The sequence below is a fragment of the Gopherus flavomarginatus genome, chromosome 2 (genome assembly GCF_025201925.1).
Source record: "Gopherus flavomarginatus isolate rGopFla2 chromosome 2, rGopFla2.mat.asm, whole genome shotgun sequence".
NCBI lineage: Eukaryota > Metazoa > Chordata > Testudines > Testudinidae > Gopherus > Gopherus flavomarginatus.
This window is the reverse complement of record NC_066618.1, coordinates 180,631,981-180,652,558: the sequence shown is the minus strand read 5'-3', so window position 1 is coordinate 180,652,558 and position 20,578 is coordinate 180,631,981. Positions and strand designations below refer to the sequence as shown.

The window sequence follows — 20,578 nt, the reverse complement described above, 5'->3', positions numbered from 1 at the left end:
TTTGTTTGTTTGTTTGTTCTCTCTCTCCTTCCTCCTCCTCCTCCCTGACTGCCTGAAGCAAGGGGTTTTATTAGGTTCCTGGCAGGGCCTTAATTGACTACAGGTGCTCCAATTAACTTCAGCAACCCTCCCTAGTCTACAGGGAACCCCGCCTTAATTAGCCCCCGGCTTGTGTATTTCCCCTCTACCACTCTCTCTCCCACTGCTCCCTGATCCTCCTGTATCACAATATGTTCGCAGGCATCAGTGGAAGTATGGCCATTCACTTCAGTGGGGCCAGGATTTCAACCAGAGTGTGTATGTACACTCGGTGTCAGGTCCTTCTTTGTTTGTTTGTACCCCGGTGTCATGACTGACTGTGACATAAAACAGTGTGCGCTTCCCTTCAGATCACACACACCAGGTATTTGTCCATGTCAGTCATTACTTGTATGACGTCTAACGTGGATTCCTGATAAACATTTGTACCAGCAGAAACTGCCAGCCAAGAAATCACTTTGGCACTCACAGACATGTGTGACTGGTGCCAGGAAGGGCCACACTGAGCATGCCACCTTCAAGGCAGATTGCAAGAAAACAGTAATAAAAGTGCTTCTGCAGTGTCCCGCTGGTTAACCAGAAGCCAAACACAGTCCCCTCTGGGCATTCCAGCCCTTGGCTCCCACCCAGACTACTAAGTCTAATATAGTGAGAGGTTACTGAAAACCCATTTCACCATATGTGAGGTTCTTTCTAATCCCAAAGGACAAGACACATTGCGCCACCAGCTCAGTATGAATCTCAGATCTTACCCAAATATCATGCTGTCAGCCAATCCTCAGTAAGATAACTAAAGATTTATTAATAAAAAGGGGAAAAAAAGAGAGAATTATAAATGGTTAAGGAATCATATACATACAAGTGATTGCAAAGACCTTATATCAGGATTGTGATAGAATAAACTGCTGGTTTGCAAAAGTCTCTATGGAATCACCCAAACAGATTGGGGGTCAATCCTTGTTTAAAGTTTCCTTGTTAGAAATCGAGTCCAGAGAAATGAAGCAGGAAATGAAGACAGAATGGAGATGTTTCAGGGGCCTTTTATATCCTCTGCCATGTGCATGGGAAAGTTACAGTCCTAAACAAAACCCACAGTCCCTGTTTGTGGAAAGTTACTGGCCAAAGATGGAGTCCAGGATCACATGAGCATAGTACATGTCCTTATCTGGTTTTCTGCATCACAGGGGGTGGTCATTGGTTCCTTGATGTCTGAGGCAGAAGTACCTACTGGGCAGGCTGATTTCTTCGATGACACATTGTGAGAGCTGAATGTCCTTGATGGGCCATCAATGCATAACGGTCTAGCCTTGATGTAAATCTATTTGAGAAGTTTCACCCAGGAACAAACACATTTGAGATACAAATACATAGCAAGTGATCACGCAGTGACGATATATGGATTTAACCAAGATAAATCATACTCAACAGACTATAACTTTTCCATTGACACCTTACATGATGCACTTTGTATAAGATTAATAGAAATTGTGTAACAGTAGTAACAGTGATATAAATGGTCACCTTTCTTATACACAAAATCACAGCATGGCACCCTGGAGAGCCTTCAATAAGCAGATATGGCAATAAGTTTGCACTCTGCCTTCAGTTCCCAACAATGCTTTTCTAGCTGACTGCAGAAGAACTGATGCAGAGCATAAGCATAAGCATACTCAGCTCAGGGCTGGACCTGGACAATTTGATCCTGAATTTCTATGGTGAGATGTCCATTAAGAATGATCATAGGAGAGTGGGGTAGAAAAATTGTAGAATCAGTTATTTGGTAGCTCTGGTTAGATCCAGACTGGACAAACAATGAGAGCAGAGTTTCTCATTACATCTCAGTCTTCTGCTTTCAGGTGAAATTCTGAAGTCTTGAGATTCCTTGGCCTGCTTGTTTTCATCTTCTTGGAGATAGAAAATGAAAATAGAGATCTCAAAATTGCCATTTTTTTTCTGAAGACGGCAAACATCTTGGTTTTTGCCTTTAAAAACCACATATATCATTTTAATAGGGAAAAACAGGTCTTGATGGATTTAAAGGTGAGCCTGGTCCAAGAGGACCTATTGGATTTCCTGGAGCTAATGGAGCAGCTGGGGAACCAGGTAGGGACACACATACGCCTAGATTAATTTATTAGCAATGTTCCTCTACAACCAAATCCAGTGTACAAGCTGGTTTCTTTATGTGCTTTGTGCCATATAGGAGACAGAGGCCAGAAAGGTGAGAGAGGAGATTCAGGCATGGGACTCCCTGGCCCAGATGGACCTCAAGGCTTTAGCGGTAAAGAGAATTTCAAGGGATATTTTATCTGAGGTTTTAACTTCCTTGCTCTGTATTTTTCAATTATTTACCATAAAACTGTTTATAGACTCAGCTATGAAAAATATATGTGCAACTTATTTAACATTTTTTGTACGATTGCCATTGAAATATTTACAACTCTCCATGAAAATACTTAACTTTGTTCATGAGCTTCACAGTTTTCCTATATAATCTCTATTTTAATATGGGGGAGGCCATGCTGCTAATTTGATCACTGTGCAAACCTGTAAAGATTTTAATGGCACCTGATGTGTACACTGACAGTGGCGTGTGTCAGCAGGATGTCTGTAAAACAAATGTTGGGAGAGAGTGACTGGTTGGGAATTCAAAGAAAGGGTCACAGAAAGGACCCCCACTATTTTCTCCTAACCCTGCTGGAAGAAATCAGATTTCTTATCCCTGAAATGGTGTGCTAATAATATTGGAATAGTTAATGCTAGATCTGGCTGGAGGATGACAATTCCATTTCACAACAACTTCCCAGCTTTCAAAATTAGTTTTCATTCTTCACTGGAACAAACCCAAAACCTTTTGAATGTTTTTGTGAAACAGAATTGCAAAAACATTCATTTTTTGATTGAAAACATAGGTTCTCAATTTGGGTCTCTCTCTCACTCTCTCTCTTTCTGGTCAGAAGTGACCAAAGAACCACGGACCTCAGAAACCTTCTCATCAAAATTGATATGGTTCCATAAAACATTCCAGCTTCAGTAAAACAGCATGTCAACAAATATATATTTAATTTAAAATGTTCTAATCAGCTCTAATGAACATCAAATGTCAGGATAACCCTGGCACAATTTTGAGTGTATTAAAATGCACTTGCCCTTATTCAGCGTCTAGATTACACAGAGAGACTGAGGTCCTTTGTACAGGTTAGCAAGGTCCTGTGTAGGGGATTTATTTCATGTGGATTCATTCTGTACATGGGGAGGGAAAGAACACACACAGGGGAATTTAACAGAGATAGTATGTGCCCCTAGACTGATTCACTAGGTAGCTCCCTATTGACCTTTTTCACTCTCATAATTTTTTGCTGTTCTTGAAATTCTTCAAACCATGAGCCTGAATCTGACCTCTCTTAGATCAGTTTTGTATTAGTGTCCAGTATCAGAGGGGTAGCTGTGTTAGTCTGGATCTGTAAAAGCAGCAAAGAATCCTGTGGCACCTTACAGACTAACAGACATATTGGAGCGTGAGCTTTCGTGGGTGCATCCGACAAAGTGGGTATTCACCCACGAAAGCTCATGCTCCAATGCGTCTGTTAGTCTATAAGGTGCCACAGGACTTTTTGCTGCTTTTGCAGCAGTGTAATTCCTACAGCAATAATGGAGCTATTTACACCAGTATGAATAAAAGAAAAATCAGGCCCCATTTTGGGGCGAAAGGACTCAGCTCAATTGAGTCTTCCCTTTTCTTTATATAATTTCCTTGTTTCATTCTTGTTCTAGGATTCCCTGGACATCCTGCTGTTGCCAAACATGGCCAGCCAGGCACAGCAGGTCCCCCTGGATACAGCGGTCGTCCAGGTCAGCCAGGATTTCCTGGCCCTTCAGGTGTCCCTGGACTATGTGAAGCAACAGACTGCAGGATCTATGCTCCTAACCTACTGTTAGAACAGGGATTAGTAAAGGGGCCATCTGTTTAATTATAAAATAACGATGCCAGGATAGATATGGAAAAATATCTTGATGGCATGCATTTCCAGTTGGAATAACGCCACCACCTGATTCTTCATTGGTGACCTAGTAATGTTATACTTGGCTAATGGGATACTGATAGGCATTAAACTGTAGGGATATTAAAAAAAGGTTTATATTAGAAATGAAAGTGATTCCCCATAATTGCTCCCCCACAATTTAAATCTATAATTTAAATCTCATAGCATTACCAAGTAAAAGATCTCTTGGTTGTATTGTTAATTTACAAGCTACTGTCTGTGTCTGTGTAAAAGGTTACAGGCTAAACTCCAGTTCAGGCCAAAGATCTGAAAGTCCATTTGTGATGCATGGCTAGAAAGGGTTAAACACTCTGCAAAATAAATAACCCTCAAAAGACATGTGGGGAGATAATGTTTGTATTTTTGTGTATTTACATATGTATGAGTAGGGTCAACAATGTAATCAACAGTCCCTGTCTATGTTGTATTCTGATAATTCAGAGGTAAAAAAAAAATCCCATCCTTTAAATGAATTGTAAACACAGAATATCTTGGTATTCATCTCTCTTTACAATTTACGGTGAATGGTGGAGGAAAAAGCAAATAGCTTTATGTTAATTCTATAGCTAAGTACTCATGATGTACCTCCTTCAAAGTCATCCTAATTACTTTTTGTTCCACGAAGGAATCCCAACTTGTCAAAAAGGACATGAAATGGTATAAAAGATCCTTGGGTTCTGATTTCATCATCTCAGATCTGCTTAAGCTTCATCAGGGGAAGTTTAAGTTGCAAGATTGAGGTCCCAGTTATGCTAGCATGCCCTGAATGTGATATTTGGACATTGGACTATAAACTATGAACTATCCACCAGCTTTTTGGAGTTTGGCTGCCCCATTCTTTGCAGTTCACCCTAATTGAGTGACCATAGCTGGCACCCCACTAGGACTCTGGTCACATCATTGTTTTTCTTCTTCCTTAGCCACCAGCCAAGTCTCCCCTCAGAGGATGTTGGATAAACTAACGCTTAGCAGCTATGCCCATTAGACTTCAGTTTTTGTTTTCCTGTTATATTTTGTACATAACCATAGTAACAATCACTAAGACAAACAGAGGCCCAGAATGATGTACGGCTGTAGTGGATATGTGCTGAATACACCACAGGGCAGCATTCTGAACTACCTGAAGGAACCATTTATTTTGGTGACTGTCAAGGTTTTTGAATCTTCATCAGGGCTTCTGTTAATGTGCCACTGTGGGAGTTGTACTGTACTTGTTTGATTAGTGATTATATTGTTAAGAACGACATGTCTACCCAGGCAGATCTGGGGTAGACTGTGACTGGGAGGAGCAATGGAACATCCAATATGTACACAGACATTATTACATTTTTCTTGCTGCACTCAAAAACATGAGCCTTTCGGACTGATCCTCTCTTCTGAGGAGCACTCAATGCAGCTGAGGAGAGGGGGCTTTAAGCCATGTTTGTCCTCCTTGATCCTGGGTCCACTTTGCACTGGTCCAGTCCCCCCACTGTAAGTCACAGCAACCTAAAGGAGACCATAACTTGTGTTGGCTGCCAACAGCCCCAGGGGAACTGTTACAGCAGCCAGGGAGCATCAAGGAACAAAAATGTCCTTGCCAAATGCTATTTCACAGATTAGGCCCTCTGCACCAGTCACAGGTAAGTAGGCATTACAGGAGCTACTAAAGTGGCTGTACATAATCAAAGATCACGTCGTGCTGCATCATCCTGCGTTTGGCTAAACCGGTCTTTGTGCTGGCTGAAGGCTACCTTCATGCAGGGCAGAATCTGATCCAGAGTGTTCTGCTTGTAGCGGCAAACGTGCTGGATCACTAGTGGGAGAAAAAAAAATTCTTCTGTCCTTAACTGCAATCAGATGTGAAGAGTGGCCTTCTGATTATGGGGCCACAGTTCACATTGTCGGTATTTTCTTTTGGAAAATGCAGGATTAGTTTTCTATGCTGATGAAGATAATGGGACTGATATTAGAAACAAGTTCCCGAGACTCAAGAGTTAACGTCATGAGTTTGTACAGTAATTATGGCACTGCAAACATTTGTTCACTTTTGGCAAAGAAAGGCTATTTCTATTTCCCTTCCTTCCAAGGATGTGTTCATGTCTAAATTTTAAAATAAACCACAAATACTTTAAAAGTTTAAAAGTTTATTGTCAGAATGCAGCAGTCAGCCTTTTTTTGGTGTTACATGGAAATGAACAAGTAAAATGAGTAGACAATATAGATGATGGTGAAAGAAAAGTACACGCTAATAATATCCCCCAATAATGAAGTTATAATTGAACAGTCAACCAAGTGCATTATCTGTGGAAGAGGATACAGCTTCTCATGTTACAGTACAGTATCCAGATTGATAAGGAAATGTGTTTTCCATCCACAATGTAACTTTTTTTTTTTAAAAGAAAAGTAAAGTAAAATAAAATAAAATGGCTAGCCTGGGAAAAGAGTAAACTGTTACAGTATTTTCAAATCTTGGTTATCAGCTTACAATTTTGAGGGTATGGAAGTGGGAGAAGCAAACAATAGCCCATGCAAAATGTACAGGAAGAGATTAAACAAAAATCCAAACATTAAAAAATTATGAAACTCATAACTGTTGCATTTTGCTGTCCTGCAATCTTCTCTTCAAAAGTCTACACCCAAAACATTTTACAGCTTTAAGAAGATTAGAGAAGTTAATCACACCCAGAAAGGACTTTATGATTTATTTTGGGCATGAGTTTATTTTCCAGCAAGGTCATTGCACCCAAGCAAATAATAGCATAACCACAAACCAGTTTGTTTTGTTTTTAAGTGAAAGTAATACAGATTCATCTAAATGAAATTAAAATTCAGATACACTTATTAACTGACTACTAACGCCCGATAGAGCTGCTGCTGAAGGATGAATAGGAATAAGAATATGAAGTATTCGCTGATGCATCTAAACTTCCTCTCCTGGATCCACTTCGGGAGCCTGAGCGGGAGCCTGAGCGGGAGCCAGGGGCAGAGGAGACATTATAGGGACTAGAGATGCCTTTGGATGAAACAGAAGCAGCTTCCAACAGTCTCAGCCCAGTCACGTCCTCCACCATTGATCGACTCATTGCATCTTTGTAGGATATTTTCAGCTTGGTCTTGGGGCAGGTCAGAATTTTGGTATAGCTGTTAGTGTCTTGCAATCTCTGAGCATTCCGTCCATCTATCAATCCTTTCCTAATGGCTTCCTCCATACTAATTCTTCCACGCACTTCTGGATCGACGAGGCCTCCGGTGAGGTACTGGAATTCAAGAAAGCGCTGACCAGCCTCATAAGGCAGCCACTTTTCCTTCACTGCCTCTGCTGCTGACATTCTAGCGCCACCCTTTAAGCCTTCAAACCCTAAGAAGGCCTTCTGAGCTGGCTTGAGCCGTGTGGCCATATCGTGATCAATGATGCCTTGAGCAACTGCATCCTGAAGTGAAAGCCTTTGGCCTGTGGTAGGGCACATTATGCCTCCAGTGCAGGCCTGGGCTTCGAGCAACCGCTGTCCTGTAATGCTGTCGACAATGCCCCGTTGTATAGCTTCTGAAATGGAGATTCTCTCCAAGTTTTCAGTATCAAATACGGCTGCAATGGGGCTGCATTCCTCCAGGGGTGCTGAAAAAGAACCACTCAGTCTCACTGAAGAACTCCTGACACTCAGCACTGTGGGAGATTTAGTTACCGACTCATGCTTAAATACTTCATCACCGCCATTCTTGCAGGAAATCATGTCTGCAAACTGTGTAAGGCTCAAGCTTCCAGAACGGTACTGGTCAAAAAACTTCCTTTCAACAAGACCCTTATCAATAGCATCCTGAATGTCGTACTGATTGCCTGTTTTCCTGTCCACAAGGACCACTCTTGTGCTTCCATCTGACCCTGTAATAGTTATTTCTTCCCACTCACACTCCTGCTCAGAAAGTTCCATGTAGGTGTCATAATCTATGAGACCTTTATTGTACGCCTCCTGCACTGACATTTCCCGGTTTGTTTCTGGATCTACGATAACAACCCTGCGTTTCCTAAGGGTGTTCTTCTGTGATGTTTGCACCACCTTTTTCTTGTCTCTCAGGGGGAGAAGGCAGAGCCCTGTTGCTTCGTCCTTTATGCACCTTTCTTTCAGCTGCAGGTAGGTCAGATTTTCTTCAGTGTTAGGATCGAAAAAACCCTTCGTATCATCACTTGGGTCTGAGAGAATTAAACTGAGCTCTTCATTGAAGTAACCACGTTTGTATGCCATGTCAACTGGCAAACGGTGGCTTTCTTTGGGGTCAATGATTCCCCCAGTGGCAATCTGAGCCTCCAGCAAACGAATGCCATGGCCTTTCTCAATGAGCTCCTTATTCATTGCCTGGAACAAGGAGATGATATTTCCTGTTTCTGGGTCTTTGTACCCTGTGACTGCTCTTTCAGCAGAGAGAAGTTTGTCTTTAAATTCAATTCCAACAAGGCCTCTTTTGTAAGCTTCCTCAACTGGTAGCCTCATATTGCTGACAGGATCCACAATGAAACCAGTGGCTGCTTGGGCTTCTAGAAGTTCAAGGGCTGTTCCCGGTCTAACCAGGCCTATTTTCATGGCCTGGTAAATGCCAAGTTTCTCTTTAGTGGTCTCATTGTAGATCCCTGCTATGCAACTAGAGCCCTGGAGGAAATCCTTAATACTGTCACTGACTTCTTCCACACTAATTGTGCCTGCTTCGAGACCACATGCTGTCGATTCCTGAATAATTCCAGAGCTGACCAGTTCACTTATGGGGACAGGCTGCCTAATCCCTTGAAATGACATACTTCTCTTCTGCACGGGAAGGAGAAGTAGGCCAGTGTGAGGTTCAATCCTGCATTTTTCCCTCAGCTGGATGTAACTGACCGCCTTCTTGGTTGCAGGGTCAATAAAATTCTTTGAAGCACCTTGAGGGTTATTCAGGACTCTGTACAGGTCTTTGTCAATCAACCCACGAGACAAAGCAACATCTTTTGGCAAGAAAACACTGTTGACAGGGTCAACAATGCCTCCTGCAGCCATCTGGGCTTCGAGCAGGCGAATCCCAGTTTCCCTGTCAATCAGATTTTTCTTGATGGCATCAGACACTGGCACTGTTTTTCCTGAGAATGGATCTTTAAATCCCATAATAGCCTTCTCTGCTGTATAGATTTGTTCTCGGTCATCAAAGTCAATCAGGTCTCTGGCAATTGCACTGTCCACAGTCAACAACTCATTTCTGTGCGGGTCAATCACGCCTCCTGTAGCTGCCTGGGCTTCTAAAAGCAGGACTGTGTTTTCTGGGGTAAGAAGCTGCTTCCGTTTGGCCTCCAAAAAAGTGTACTTCTCCTTTGGAGTAAGAGATGCTCCTGCAATAGCCCCTGCCCCTCGAAGATAAGGTTCGATGTCAGCAGCAACTTCTTCCACTGACCTTTGCCCCCTCAGAAGCTTATCCAGGGTGCTTTTGTCTATTAACTGACATTCATAGAGCTGAATTGCTGTAATTTTCTTACGCAGCCCATTAAACAGCAATTTGGAAGGATCAATGGCAAATTCCTCTTCCGTCTGAGTACATCTGTGGGATCCACATGGGCGATACTTAAGTTTCTCAATCTCCCTTTGCATTCTGAGGCGCTCAGCATCCATCTCCGATTGGCTTTTGCAGCTCATCTCTTCCAATCTGCACTTGTATCGGTCTTCAATCCTCTTAATCTCCATTTGTAACCTTTCAATCTCAATCCTCAGGGCATTCTTCTCCCTCTCGCTCTTCTCTCTCTCAGATTCAAACTTTCTAATGGTCTCCTCGTTTCGGGAATACTGGCTCTTCCACTGATTTAAGTCATTCAGGATTTGTTGTTTCTCACTTTCCAGCCGTTGTTTCAAACGAGACTCTGATTCCAGTGTAATCTTTGCACGGTTCAGCTCTTCTTCTAATCTCTGCAGCCTTGCCCTGTCTTGTTCCAAGGTACTTATTTTCATCAGCAGTGTCTCTCTTTCTTGCATAATGTGAGTATACTGATTTTGAGATTCTTGAATCCTGTTGGATGCCTAAAATTTAAAAAGCGAAAAATTGAGAGAGAGATATGTTAGTTATAATTCCCACTTCTGATGTTATCTTTTTCCCATAACTTAACCTATCACGTATTGGCACTGGAAAACCTTCTGAATATCCTTATGCTGTATCCAAGATTATGAATATGTTTTAATACACACTGACACCTTCTCTGAAAACATGTCTGTTACCACCTAGCACATAGCGCCTCAAACCCAGTTTTCGCTTATAGATAGAACTGAATCCCATCCTAACTGTCTTGGTTTTAATTCTGTGTGTGGTTACAGAAGCCTTGGCTTTTATGGTGATCAGTTACCTTCCGACTATATTTTTACTATTACTCATACTATATATGTACAGTGTACACTGACACAAAGGGCCTGATCATCAGCTGGTGAAAATGGGCATAGCTCCACTTACTTATGCCTCCTTCTCTTGTCAATATTTTTTATTTTCAGTTCGAAACATTTTTATCTGAATTTCTTTAAATTTTAATGAATATAATGTCACTTAACGTATGCGTACACATATGTACAGAGATATATAGAATGCATACTCTATATGCATCAATTGTATTAAATTAAATAAACTATGTATGTAACGTGTGTGTGTCTGTGTTTCTGAGTAGAGAAATAGATAGACAGACAGACAAGACAGACCCAGGAGACTCTATTAAAAAAAAAAAAAAGAGAGAGAAACAATATTAGGAGTTTAAAAAGAGAAAAACAAAGGGAAAGAACGATTCTGAGAACAGAATTGGAAGGCAAATACCAAGGATGATATAATAAAAGATTACAGAGAGTAAGTATAGGGAAAATCATGGATGTAATAGAAAAATATTTTGAGATAAGCACAGAAGATGTGAAACTAAACTGCAAAGTAGCAGAGTTATGAATGTTTTTGACAGATAGTATATCGTAACTATGTATTTCATAGTTACATATGCATGCATAAATATATCATGTAATACAGCGGTGTATACAAAATATATTTGTTTACACATATTCACCCATATATATAAAAACACACACACAGACTGTAAAGAAGAATTACTTTCTGGAAAACAAAGCAATACAGATGTGGATTTGTTCTATTACTGTATATATAATATATGTAGATTCAAACCTGCTCAGTAGATAAGGTTTCATAAATGCTCACCTGTACATGTAATAAATGGAAACTGCTCTTTGGCAGGTGACAAAGCAAAAGAATGAAGGATAAAATTTGATATTTTAAAATTTTCTCTGTAATCACATATCATTGATATTTTGGGGAATGCAGGCTCATAGTACAATTTTCAGAGGAACCTAAGTAGCTTAGTACCAAGTCCCACTGAAAGGCAATGACACTTAAGCTTCTAAGTCACATTAGCACTTTTGAACATTTTACGCTTAATCCTTAGCTGCAACCAAAGATATGCTCAAACCACTTGAGGAGAAGGGGCAAAGCCTCTTAAGTCACTTTTGCAACTCTTCAATTCTGGGGTTAGCAGCTGGTTCAGCACCTGGTGCAATTTACAATAGTCTCCAGACTGTTTTCACTTGTGCTGAATGAAACAGTCCAAGGTGTATACAGCCTATGGGCTCAGCTGAAACACAGTGGCAATCCAGGTACTCCCTCTTGCCCTGTGCCTGTAAAGTGGGGATTAGTACAGAGCTAGGGTTTCCTTCACACTGGGGGAAATCTTCAGCCAGATGGGTAAGACAGCTTTATGGCCCACTGACACTGCTTCAGGCGTGCAGAGAAGCTAGAAAAGGGACCAGGACCTGACTATTTTAAAAATCAAATTTAAAAGGGAAATGAATCTCATTTCTAATTAAACAGCAAACAGTAAATTAAATTGATTCAAAAAGCCATTGGAGTCAATTATAGCATCGGAGAAACAGTAAAGTTGTGATCAAATATTTGTGAATACCTCTAGAGCCTGCTTTTGGAATTTTTCAATTTCCTGTCTCAAATTTTCCCTTTCTCTGTGCAAATCATTAATCAGCCCCTGAAGTTCCAGGGTTTGCTTGCTGCTTGTTTTGAGTTGATTCTTTAGTTCAGCAATAGTAGCATTTTTTTCACCATCAGCTTCACTTTTGCCCCTTCTTAGATCATCATATTCCAATCTTAAATTGCGCAGCTCTTCCTCTAACATCAAGTGTTCCTTAGTAAGGTTCTCAGTAAGAGACTGAAGTCTTTCGATTTCTATTTTGCACTCATTCAGGCTCCTGCTTTTGTCCTCAATAGCTTTCTGCAAGTGCTCATTTCGGAGGTGAGCCTGTTTTAAGTGTTCCTGCTCTTGAACCAACTGGTGGTTTAAAGTTTCAATCTCGGATGTGTATTTTCTTATCTCCTCTATGAATCTCTGCTTTTCTCTTACTTGACCATCTAGTAACTCTCTCTGGTGCTTAAGGTCATCTTCACTCCTTTTCTTTACAATGGACACTTCCTCTAGCTGCTGAGTGAGACTGGTGATTTTAACTGACTGCTCTCTGAAAGATCTCCTCATACTTTCTAATTCCTCTTCTACTTTCTTCCTCTTGGAAGACTCCTCCATTGTGTTTTTATTCAGCCTACAAAGTTCCTCTTCCAGTTTATGTTTCTGGTGCTGCAAGTCTTTTATAGTGTTTTGCAACTTTGAACTTTCTTGATCCTTCCCTTTCTTCTCTTGTGAAATTCTTTCATATTCAATTTTCAGTCGTGTCAGTTCCTGTTCCTGGATCCTCAGTCTGTTAATCGTCTCCGTTGCACTGACATTAGTTTTCTGTAGATCAAACTGAACTCTTTGTAATTGTTTATTTTCCTCCTCTAAGTCTTTCCTTTTACTTGTTTCCACTTCAAATGACTTTCTCAGTCTTTCAATCTCTTTGTTTCTCTCTTGAATTGTCTTTGCCGCATCATCAAGTGACTGCTTGTATCGCATGGTTTCTTCCGAGTGCATCTGAATGACTTGTTTTAGCTCAACCTCCAGTTGATGTTTCTTCTGGGAGATCTCTGAGCTAGTTGCTTTCTGCTGTTGAGCATTCTCCTCTGTTTTTCTAAGGTTCTCTGTTGTCTGACTTATTGTGTTCTTCAGTCTCCTAATCTCCTCACACAAATTCCTATTTTCTCGCATGGCATTGTCAAGCTGTGTTCGGTAATTATTTGTGTCCTCATCTTTTTGCACAGTAATCTGGTGAATCGTAGTCTTGGTGATATTAATTTCGGTCTCATATTTGTTCTTTAAACTAATAATTTCCTCATCAAAATTGTTCCTTACCTTAGCCAGTTCATTTTCAAGTTGCCATTGGCTTTTAGCCTCTTCTTGAAGCTGAATCTTTAATCTTTCCAGCTCCTTTGTTTTTTCCTGGATAGTTAATGCAGCCTCCTCAAGTGCCTGCTTATACCTTGAGTTGTCTTCATTACGCAGCTGAATTATCTGTTTCAATTCCAGCTCCAGCTGCTGCTTCTGCTGTGACACTTCAGAACCACAGGCCTTCTGCTGAAGAGCATTTTCTTCTGCCCTCCTTCGTTGCTCTGTTGTTTGCAAAATGGCATCATTGAGTCTCACAATCTCATCTTTAAGATCTCTGTTCTCCCTTGCCAGTCTATCCAACTGGTTTCTGAGACTTTTTGTATCATCTTCTTTTTGGGAAGCTAGCTGATGGATTGTGGTCGTCTTAATATTAATTTCAGTCTCATATTTGTTCTTTAAATTACTCATCTCCTCGTTAAACTGGTTTCTTACCTTAGCCAGCTCATTTTCATATTCCCTCTTCCGTACGCCCTCATCCTGGAGAAGAACCCTTAACTTTTCTATCTCGTACTCTTTCTCCTTGATGAACTTCTCAGACTCTAACTTTTGCCAGCTCAGGCTATCTTTCTCATTTTGTCTTGTTTTCTGCAGTTGGTCATAGTCATTTTTCTGCTGCTCGTATCTATCCTCCATCTGCTTCCTTTTCCTTTTCTCATCTTCAATCTCATAAGTCAGTCTGGTTATCCTATCATTGAGATCCTTTATCTGACCATAGCATTTGTCCAGGTTTTGCTTAGCAGAACTGCCATCCATCTCAGCTTGTCTCTTCAACTCCTCCAGACTCATGAGCTTTGCTTTGAGCTGGGAACAGTCCACCTGGAACTTCTGCAGATTCTGTTCCAGAAATTTATACTTGTTGCTATTATCAGAATTTGCATCTCTGGCAAGCCTGAGCTCTTCTTCAAGCATTTCAATTTTAGTGCTTTTCATCTGTGGGATCAAAATTGAGAAAATGGGCTGTGATAATTATTTTGAACCCATCCCATGAATTACATCTTAAAAATCAACAACTGTAAGGAACATGCCCAATGCACAAAACTTTTATTTAATCACATCAGGACAGATTCAGATATCCATATTCACACCAAGTAGTACCTAGTACCTTAGTCTGCAAAATCAATAGGATGATTTCCAGAGTAAGATTCTACCTGATGTGAGTATGGGTGGCACAATTTGGCTTTTTGTTTTGGCAAAGTCAAAGCTCCCAGTGCTACATGCTGTTGGGAATGAATGAAATATCTTAACTTCAAACACATTTAAATTCCCCTCTACCCAGAATTTACTAGCAATTGATATTGTTCATACCTAAGGCTACAAATTCTTTCATGGAGGTCACGGAATCTATCACTTCCAGCGACCTCCATGAATTCAGCCCAGGGCAACCAGGAGCTGCAGGGTCTCCCTGCCGCCTGGCATGGATACCCCAGAGCTGCCCTGGGCGGCGAGGCTATCCCAGAGCTTCCTGATACCATCATCAGTGGGGGGACCCTGGAGTTCCAGCCCCCATAAGGGATGGGAGCCCCCAGAGCTCCGAGAAGGCCCTGCAGCTGTCTAGCCACCGGAGGTGGTGTGGGGACCCCACAACTGATTTTGTCAAGGATATTTTTAGTAAAAACGTGACTAACAGATCACAGGCTTCCTTTTCTTTATTGCCTGTGACTTGTCCATAACTTTTACTAAAAATATCCATGACAAAATCTTTGCCGGATTCATACCCTCCCCTGACCTTCCTGTAGGTTCACAGTTCCCCAAAAGAGGTAGGGTTGAGGTAGGATCCCAGCTGTCTGAACTGGCCTGTGGAACAGGACTAGTATAGCAGAGTGAGTGAATTATATGCCGATAAAGGGACGTAGAAGTGGGCACATTCCCTCTGTGCTCCAGGGAGCTCCTTCAGAGATGGTGTACCCAAAAGGCACAAATGTTCCCTTAAATAAGCTCACTTTAATGGGCTCACTATATTTGCAACCAATCACTTTCCTACATATACATTCCTCACACATGACCTCTGAATTGGGCCCAATTCTGTTCTCACCATGATGCATCACATCAACAGTAACGCCACTAAAAATAAGTGGAATCACAACACTGCAAAAGGACACAAGATCAGACTCAGGCCCACAGAATGGGTATGAGGTTTGCAGAAGCAGTCAGAGTTGACCTACAAGGCGAGTGCTGGGTACTTTTGCTATTCCCACCTCATGTGTAAGTCTAATATACACCAGCTTCTACATCACCTCAAAATTGGCCCTGAAAGTCACTACCACCATCTTTAAAACAGGGAAAATGGAATTTATTTGCCTACTTCAGAAGTGTGTTGTGAGGATTCATTAGCTTGCTGTTGATATAATCCTGGGTTTTTTTTTCCTTTCCAATACTTTGTTTTGCATTTCACTAAGGGAAAAAGCTTTTGACCAGAGATACCTTGCTGTCAAGACACTGTGGTGACAATGGAAAGAACCAGAAATAAAACAAGCAGGTTACCTTCAAATCCTCCATGCTCTTCAATATTTCACTTAAGAATTTGTAATAATCCCCTGATCTTGTAAGAAGTTCTATGTACCGAGACTGAATTTCTGCAGCCTGGAAAATAAAAACAGAACCATGGTCAGTCTATATTAGAAAGCTGTATGAGACCAGATAGGTGCTCAGGTTTTTTTTAAATGGTTTAAATATATTCCAAGAAACACTGCTTTAGAGAGAATGTGGAGCTAATTCTCTGCCTTCAAACAACTCCCAATAACCCTAGAAGCCTTTGGGAAGTGAAAATTCCCCTTTCTGAGACAACTATGCCTCTTTCCCCCCCCCAAGATCCATTTGCCCCACTGCAGATGTGGTGTGAAATCCTGGGTTCAGTTCCCCACAACATCATATATTTCCTGTGTGACTGGGGCAAATCACTTCAGGTAAAAAAGTGTCAAAAGTATCTAAGTGACTAATGAACCTATGTTCCATTTTCATAAGTGACTTAGGCACTTTTGAAAATTTTACCCCACCTGTAAAATGGAGATGATATCCCTGTCCTGCCCTAAGAGCTGATTAGGGAGATATAATGAAGCAACACTTCTATATTTCAGCCACTGATTTCTACTCTGCTCCTAGGATAAGAGAGGAAGGTTTCACACTTCTCATTTTATTTTGAAATGCAATAGATTCAAAAATGCTTTCTGACCACGTTATCTATTCAGTGGTGACATGCTGAAGTTAAACATCACAAACAGAAGCCGCCAAGATATTCTAACCTTTTTTGATGTATGATGGAATGTAACATTTCTCACAGTGAAGCAGCAATGACAGCAGAGAACTTTTCTCTCTCATTTTCTGCATCCAAAGGGGATTTGGAGACAGTGAAACCGGTGCGGTTCCACTGCACAGGGGGCTTGCTACACAAGGATGTGAAAGGAGATCTGGTGATTCCAGAAGGAAGAATTGGATGTTGTATCCATGACAATGTAGATCCATCAGCTATGCACATCTGTGTGTAAGCAGCTCTATTGCTGCTCCACAGGCGGATCCATCCATTCAGCCCCCTGGAACTCTCCTGCACAAAGTCTGGCAAGTCAGGCACGGCATGATGGAAAGAATTTTCCCTTAAGAGTCCAGACTGGCTTAACAGAAATGCTCATAGACCCTAAACAACAGTAGTGCTAGCGATTAGGATTCAGCAGCATATCTAGCAGGATAGCTTCAGTTGAAACATCTCATGTGAATAAAGACAGTTTAAAAGGAACTTGGGGAAAAAGGCAATGTACCTCTTGAAGAATCAACCCTGCAGGTGACTGAACTATAGTCTTCTTGATAGGTATGTTGAGCAACGTTTCCAATCCTGAACTGTAGGAAGCAGCCAGTAATTCATAATCCTGTAAGGATGGAAACAGAATACAATAAATTTTTAATAAATGCTGAAAAACCTCTCCTGGTCCAGATTTTTAGACCTGTACACAAGTATTTATTGCTGTAAAAGGCTATATACACTCCTCTGTTTATGTAGTATGAGGGAATCTGATCAGCCTGAATACTGCAGAGGAGACTCAGATGAGTGTGTGTGCGCGCGCGCTGCGCAGAGGGGAAAGGTGTTTGGCTATCTGTGACTGAGGTGACACGGTCAGTTAGGTGGAAGGACTCCTGGGTGCAATTGTTCTGTCACCTTTTCCCCTAGAACAGCAGTTCTTAACTAGGGGTCCGAAGCTCCCGGGGGACTGTGAGCAGATTTCAGGGGGTCCTCCAAGCAGGGTCAGCATTAGACTCACTGGGGTCCAGGGCAGAAAGCTGAAGCCCCGTCGCTCCAAACTCCACCACCTGGGATTGAAGCTGAAACCTGAGCAACTTAGCTTCAATGGGCCCTGTGTGGTGTGGAACCCCAGGCAGTTGCCCTGCTTGCTACCCCCTAATGCTGGCCCTGGCTTTTATATGCAGAAAAGCAGTTTTTGTAGCACAGCTGGGCCATGGAGTTTTTATAGCATGTTGGGGGGACCTCAGAAAGAAAAAGGTTGAGAATCCCTGCCCTAGAGCATTAACAGAATAACCTCCTCTGTGCCTTTTTTACATCACAGAAGGGGTGTGAACACGTGCCAGACACAACAGAGCTACCTCTGCAGAGCACAAGATGGGACTGGGAGAAACATGAAGACACAGGCAAGCCACACAGAAGGATCACCAAAGATCACCATTATTGTCCCCTGTGGATCTTTCTTGACCTCTGTGACTACTGTATACTCTTCCTCCCTGATCTGCACTGCCATTGGCCCTGTCTTCCAAAGCAACCCAGAAGCCCCAGATTTCTCATCCACTTCTTCTCCCACCCTTTTAAATGTGTGACATGGAAAATTGGTCTGGATATATAGTGCCTTTGATCCTCCTTCAGAAATCCAGCAGAGGTCAGTGGAAGCTGCATGCTGGGATGAAAGGAAGTAATGGCCCTAAATATACAAGTAACTGAGGGTACAAATTGCTTTCAGTAAGCTCTGCTTTCCCGAAGTGCTTTACACTAGCAATTTCTTCACATACAGTCCAGTATGAAAGAGGTGAGCGTGGGAGTTTTGTCTGAGTAAGAGCTAAGTGAAAATTGCAGGAGGGGGTCCACACAGTGAAAAGCCATTCCTTGTGTAAGTGCTGGAGTAAATGTACCTTAATTGCAGCTGCACACAGATCTGCTTGCTTGAGAACCTCCTCCACTTTGTCTCGTTTTCCTGTTATTTCACTATGCAAGTTCTGTGCAGGAAACAATAAAACATATTTTAAAAAACTTACTGCACTTCCACTTGCCAAGATTCTCCCTTGCTGAGGAGAACAGCAGGTGCCTGTCACTTTCTTGAAAGGGTGACTGCAATGTAATATGATGGAATCATAAACGGCTTAAGCCTAAAATCCTTACTCTGTTCCTCAGGCCTTCCACAGACTCTCATTGGTATCAATGGAAACTTGCCTGAGGACTAAGTAACAACTGAGTAAGGACCTCAGGATTTGGGAACTGCCTGACTTTGGCTAACACCCAATTAAAAACCCTCTTTTTACTGGATTTTCTGGCTGTACTTATCACGTAGCTTATATCAATTAGACTCCCTTGGACTAAATTCAAAGGTGATGCGTAAGGAAGTGTTAGTAGGTGGCGTGAGTCTACAAGGGTCTGTGCTCAATTCTTGGCTGTGCTGTTGCACATAGTAGGGATGGTAATACTGCCTTGCGCCCTCCGTTTATACAGCGCTGAGGGCAAGTCTACACTACAGCGCTTTGTCGGCGCAGCAGCACTGCTGTAAAGCATCTGGTGAAGATGCACTATGCTGACAGGCGAGTGCTTGCCCGTCAGCATAATTACTCCACTTTATCGAGAAGCGGAAGCTATGTCAGAGGGAGAACGTCTCCCGCCAACATAGCTCCAGTGTGGAAAGCGCGAAACTTGTGTCACTTGAGGGCGAGTGGCTTTTTCACACCCCTAAGCGATGTAAGTTAGATCAACTTAGGCTGTAGTATAGAACTGCCCTGAGGAACAGACAGATTGGAGACCAAACTGCGAAACCCTACACACAATGGTGAGCAGCTACTCATGAGTAGCACTGTGGATTTCAATGGGACTACTTGTGACAGTAAGTGCTTACTAGTATGAGGAAGAGCTTCACAGTCTGGCTATAGGTGACTTGATCAAAGTCACATAAAAAATCAGTGGCAGAGAGAGGAATTGAACCTAGCCTTTCTGAGTCCCAGTTGAATGCTTTAAGGACAAAACCATTCCTGACCCTAAACTCTATGGGCACACTGGGCTCCAGGCTTCCCCCTCCGCCCTCCTGAAAATAGGCTGGAAATTTTGAGAGAGCAAACTTAGACTCTACTTGAGCAGGGATGAGTTGGCCCAGGAATGCCTGGTATTTCTAAACACTCAACTCACCAGCAAGGACTCGGGTTGTGGCAGTCACTATTTTTTAAGAGCTGGAGGACAGTACTTCCAGAATGGTTTTCATGGCCAATCTGTATGTTCTATATCCTTTATGATTCTTGGTTATTTACCTTATTTATAGGATGACAGTTACCGTAGAAGTAACAATCCTAACAATGTCATCTGACGAAGTGGGTATTCACCCACGAAAGCTCATGCTCCGAAACGTCTGTTAGTCTATAAGGTGCCACAGGATTCTTTGCTGCTTTTACAGATCCAGACTAACATGGCTGCCCCTCTGATACTTAATGTCATACTTATGAATAATGTTCAGAAAATACACAGGTCAGTCTGATTTTCATGTTAGGACCTAAGAGTTATAGTGGTAGGATGGCCCTTGCCAATGGTTGCAAATGGAAGACAACTGAAGGGGAGGCCAAAGACTCAGTAAATGGACTGGATATCAGAAGACCATAGAGAGGCTAACTTGCATGACAGCCATGCATACAATCATGAGTTTTGGAAGACAGCTATCGAAGTTGCCGCGCCAAAGAGGGAAGTGGCAAAAAAGAAGACTCTGTTTTCCATGTTTAGGTATAACATCATTTCAGAATAGGAATAAGTTACTTATGGGGAGCATCTCAGGATGGTTGTTGCATTTCTTAAGTGGCTAAGTTTAATCAACTTTTCAACTGACACCATACAAACTCTGAGGCAACCTTTTGCCTGTGGCTTGTTTTTGTTTTTTTGGTAGTGCAAATATTTTCTAACTCAAAACAGGCCATTACTATGAAGACAATACTGCTGCACAAATACATTTGAAAAATCTGGTTC

General features: G+C 41.9%; 1 protein-coding gene across 3 annotated transcripts in view; it reads right to left on the bottom strand.

Moving 5' to 3' along the window:
- Positions 1-6,464: 6,464 nt before the first annotated feature.
- The window catches only part of DSP (desmoplakin), a 50,685-nt gene continuing 36,571 nt past the window's right edge, over positions 6,465-20,578 (bottom strand). Inside the window, exons 20-24 of one of the 3 annotated variants that reach the window (XM_050939808.1) lie at positions 18,502-18,585; positions 17,127-17,234; positions 15,859-15,957; positions 12,013-14,307; positions 6,465-10,093 (exon numbers count right to left, since the gene is read on the bottom strand). In XM_050939808.1, coding sequence (XP_050795765.1) covers positions 6,917-10,093; positions 12,013-14,307; positions 15,859-15,957; positions 17,127-17,234; positions 18,502-18,585 — 5,763 coding nt within the window. In that variant the 3' untranslated portion in view covers positions 6,465-6,916. The remainder of the gene's footprint in view (positions 10,094-12,012; positions 14,308-15,858; positions 15,958-17,126; positions 17,235-18,501; positions 18,586-20,578) is intronic. The other 2 variants (XM_050939809.1, XM_050939810.1) reach the window with 2 other exon arrangements.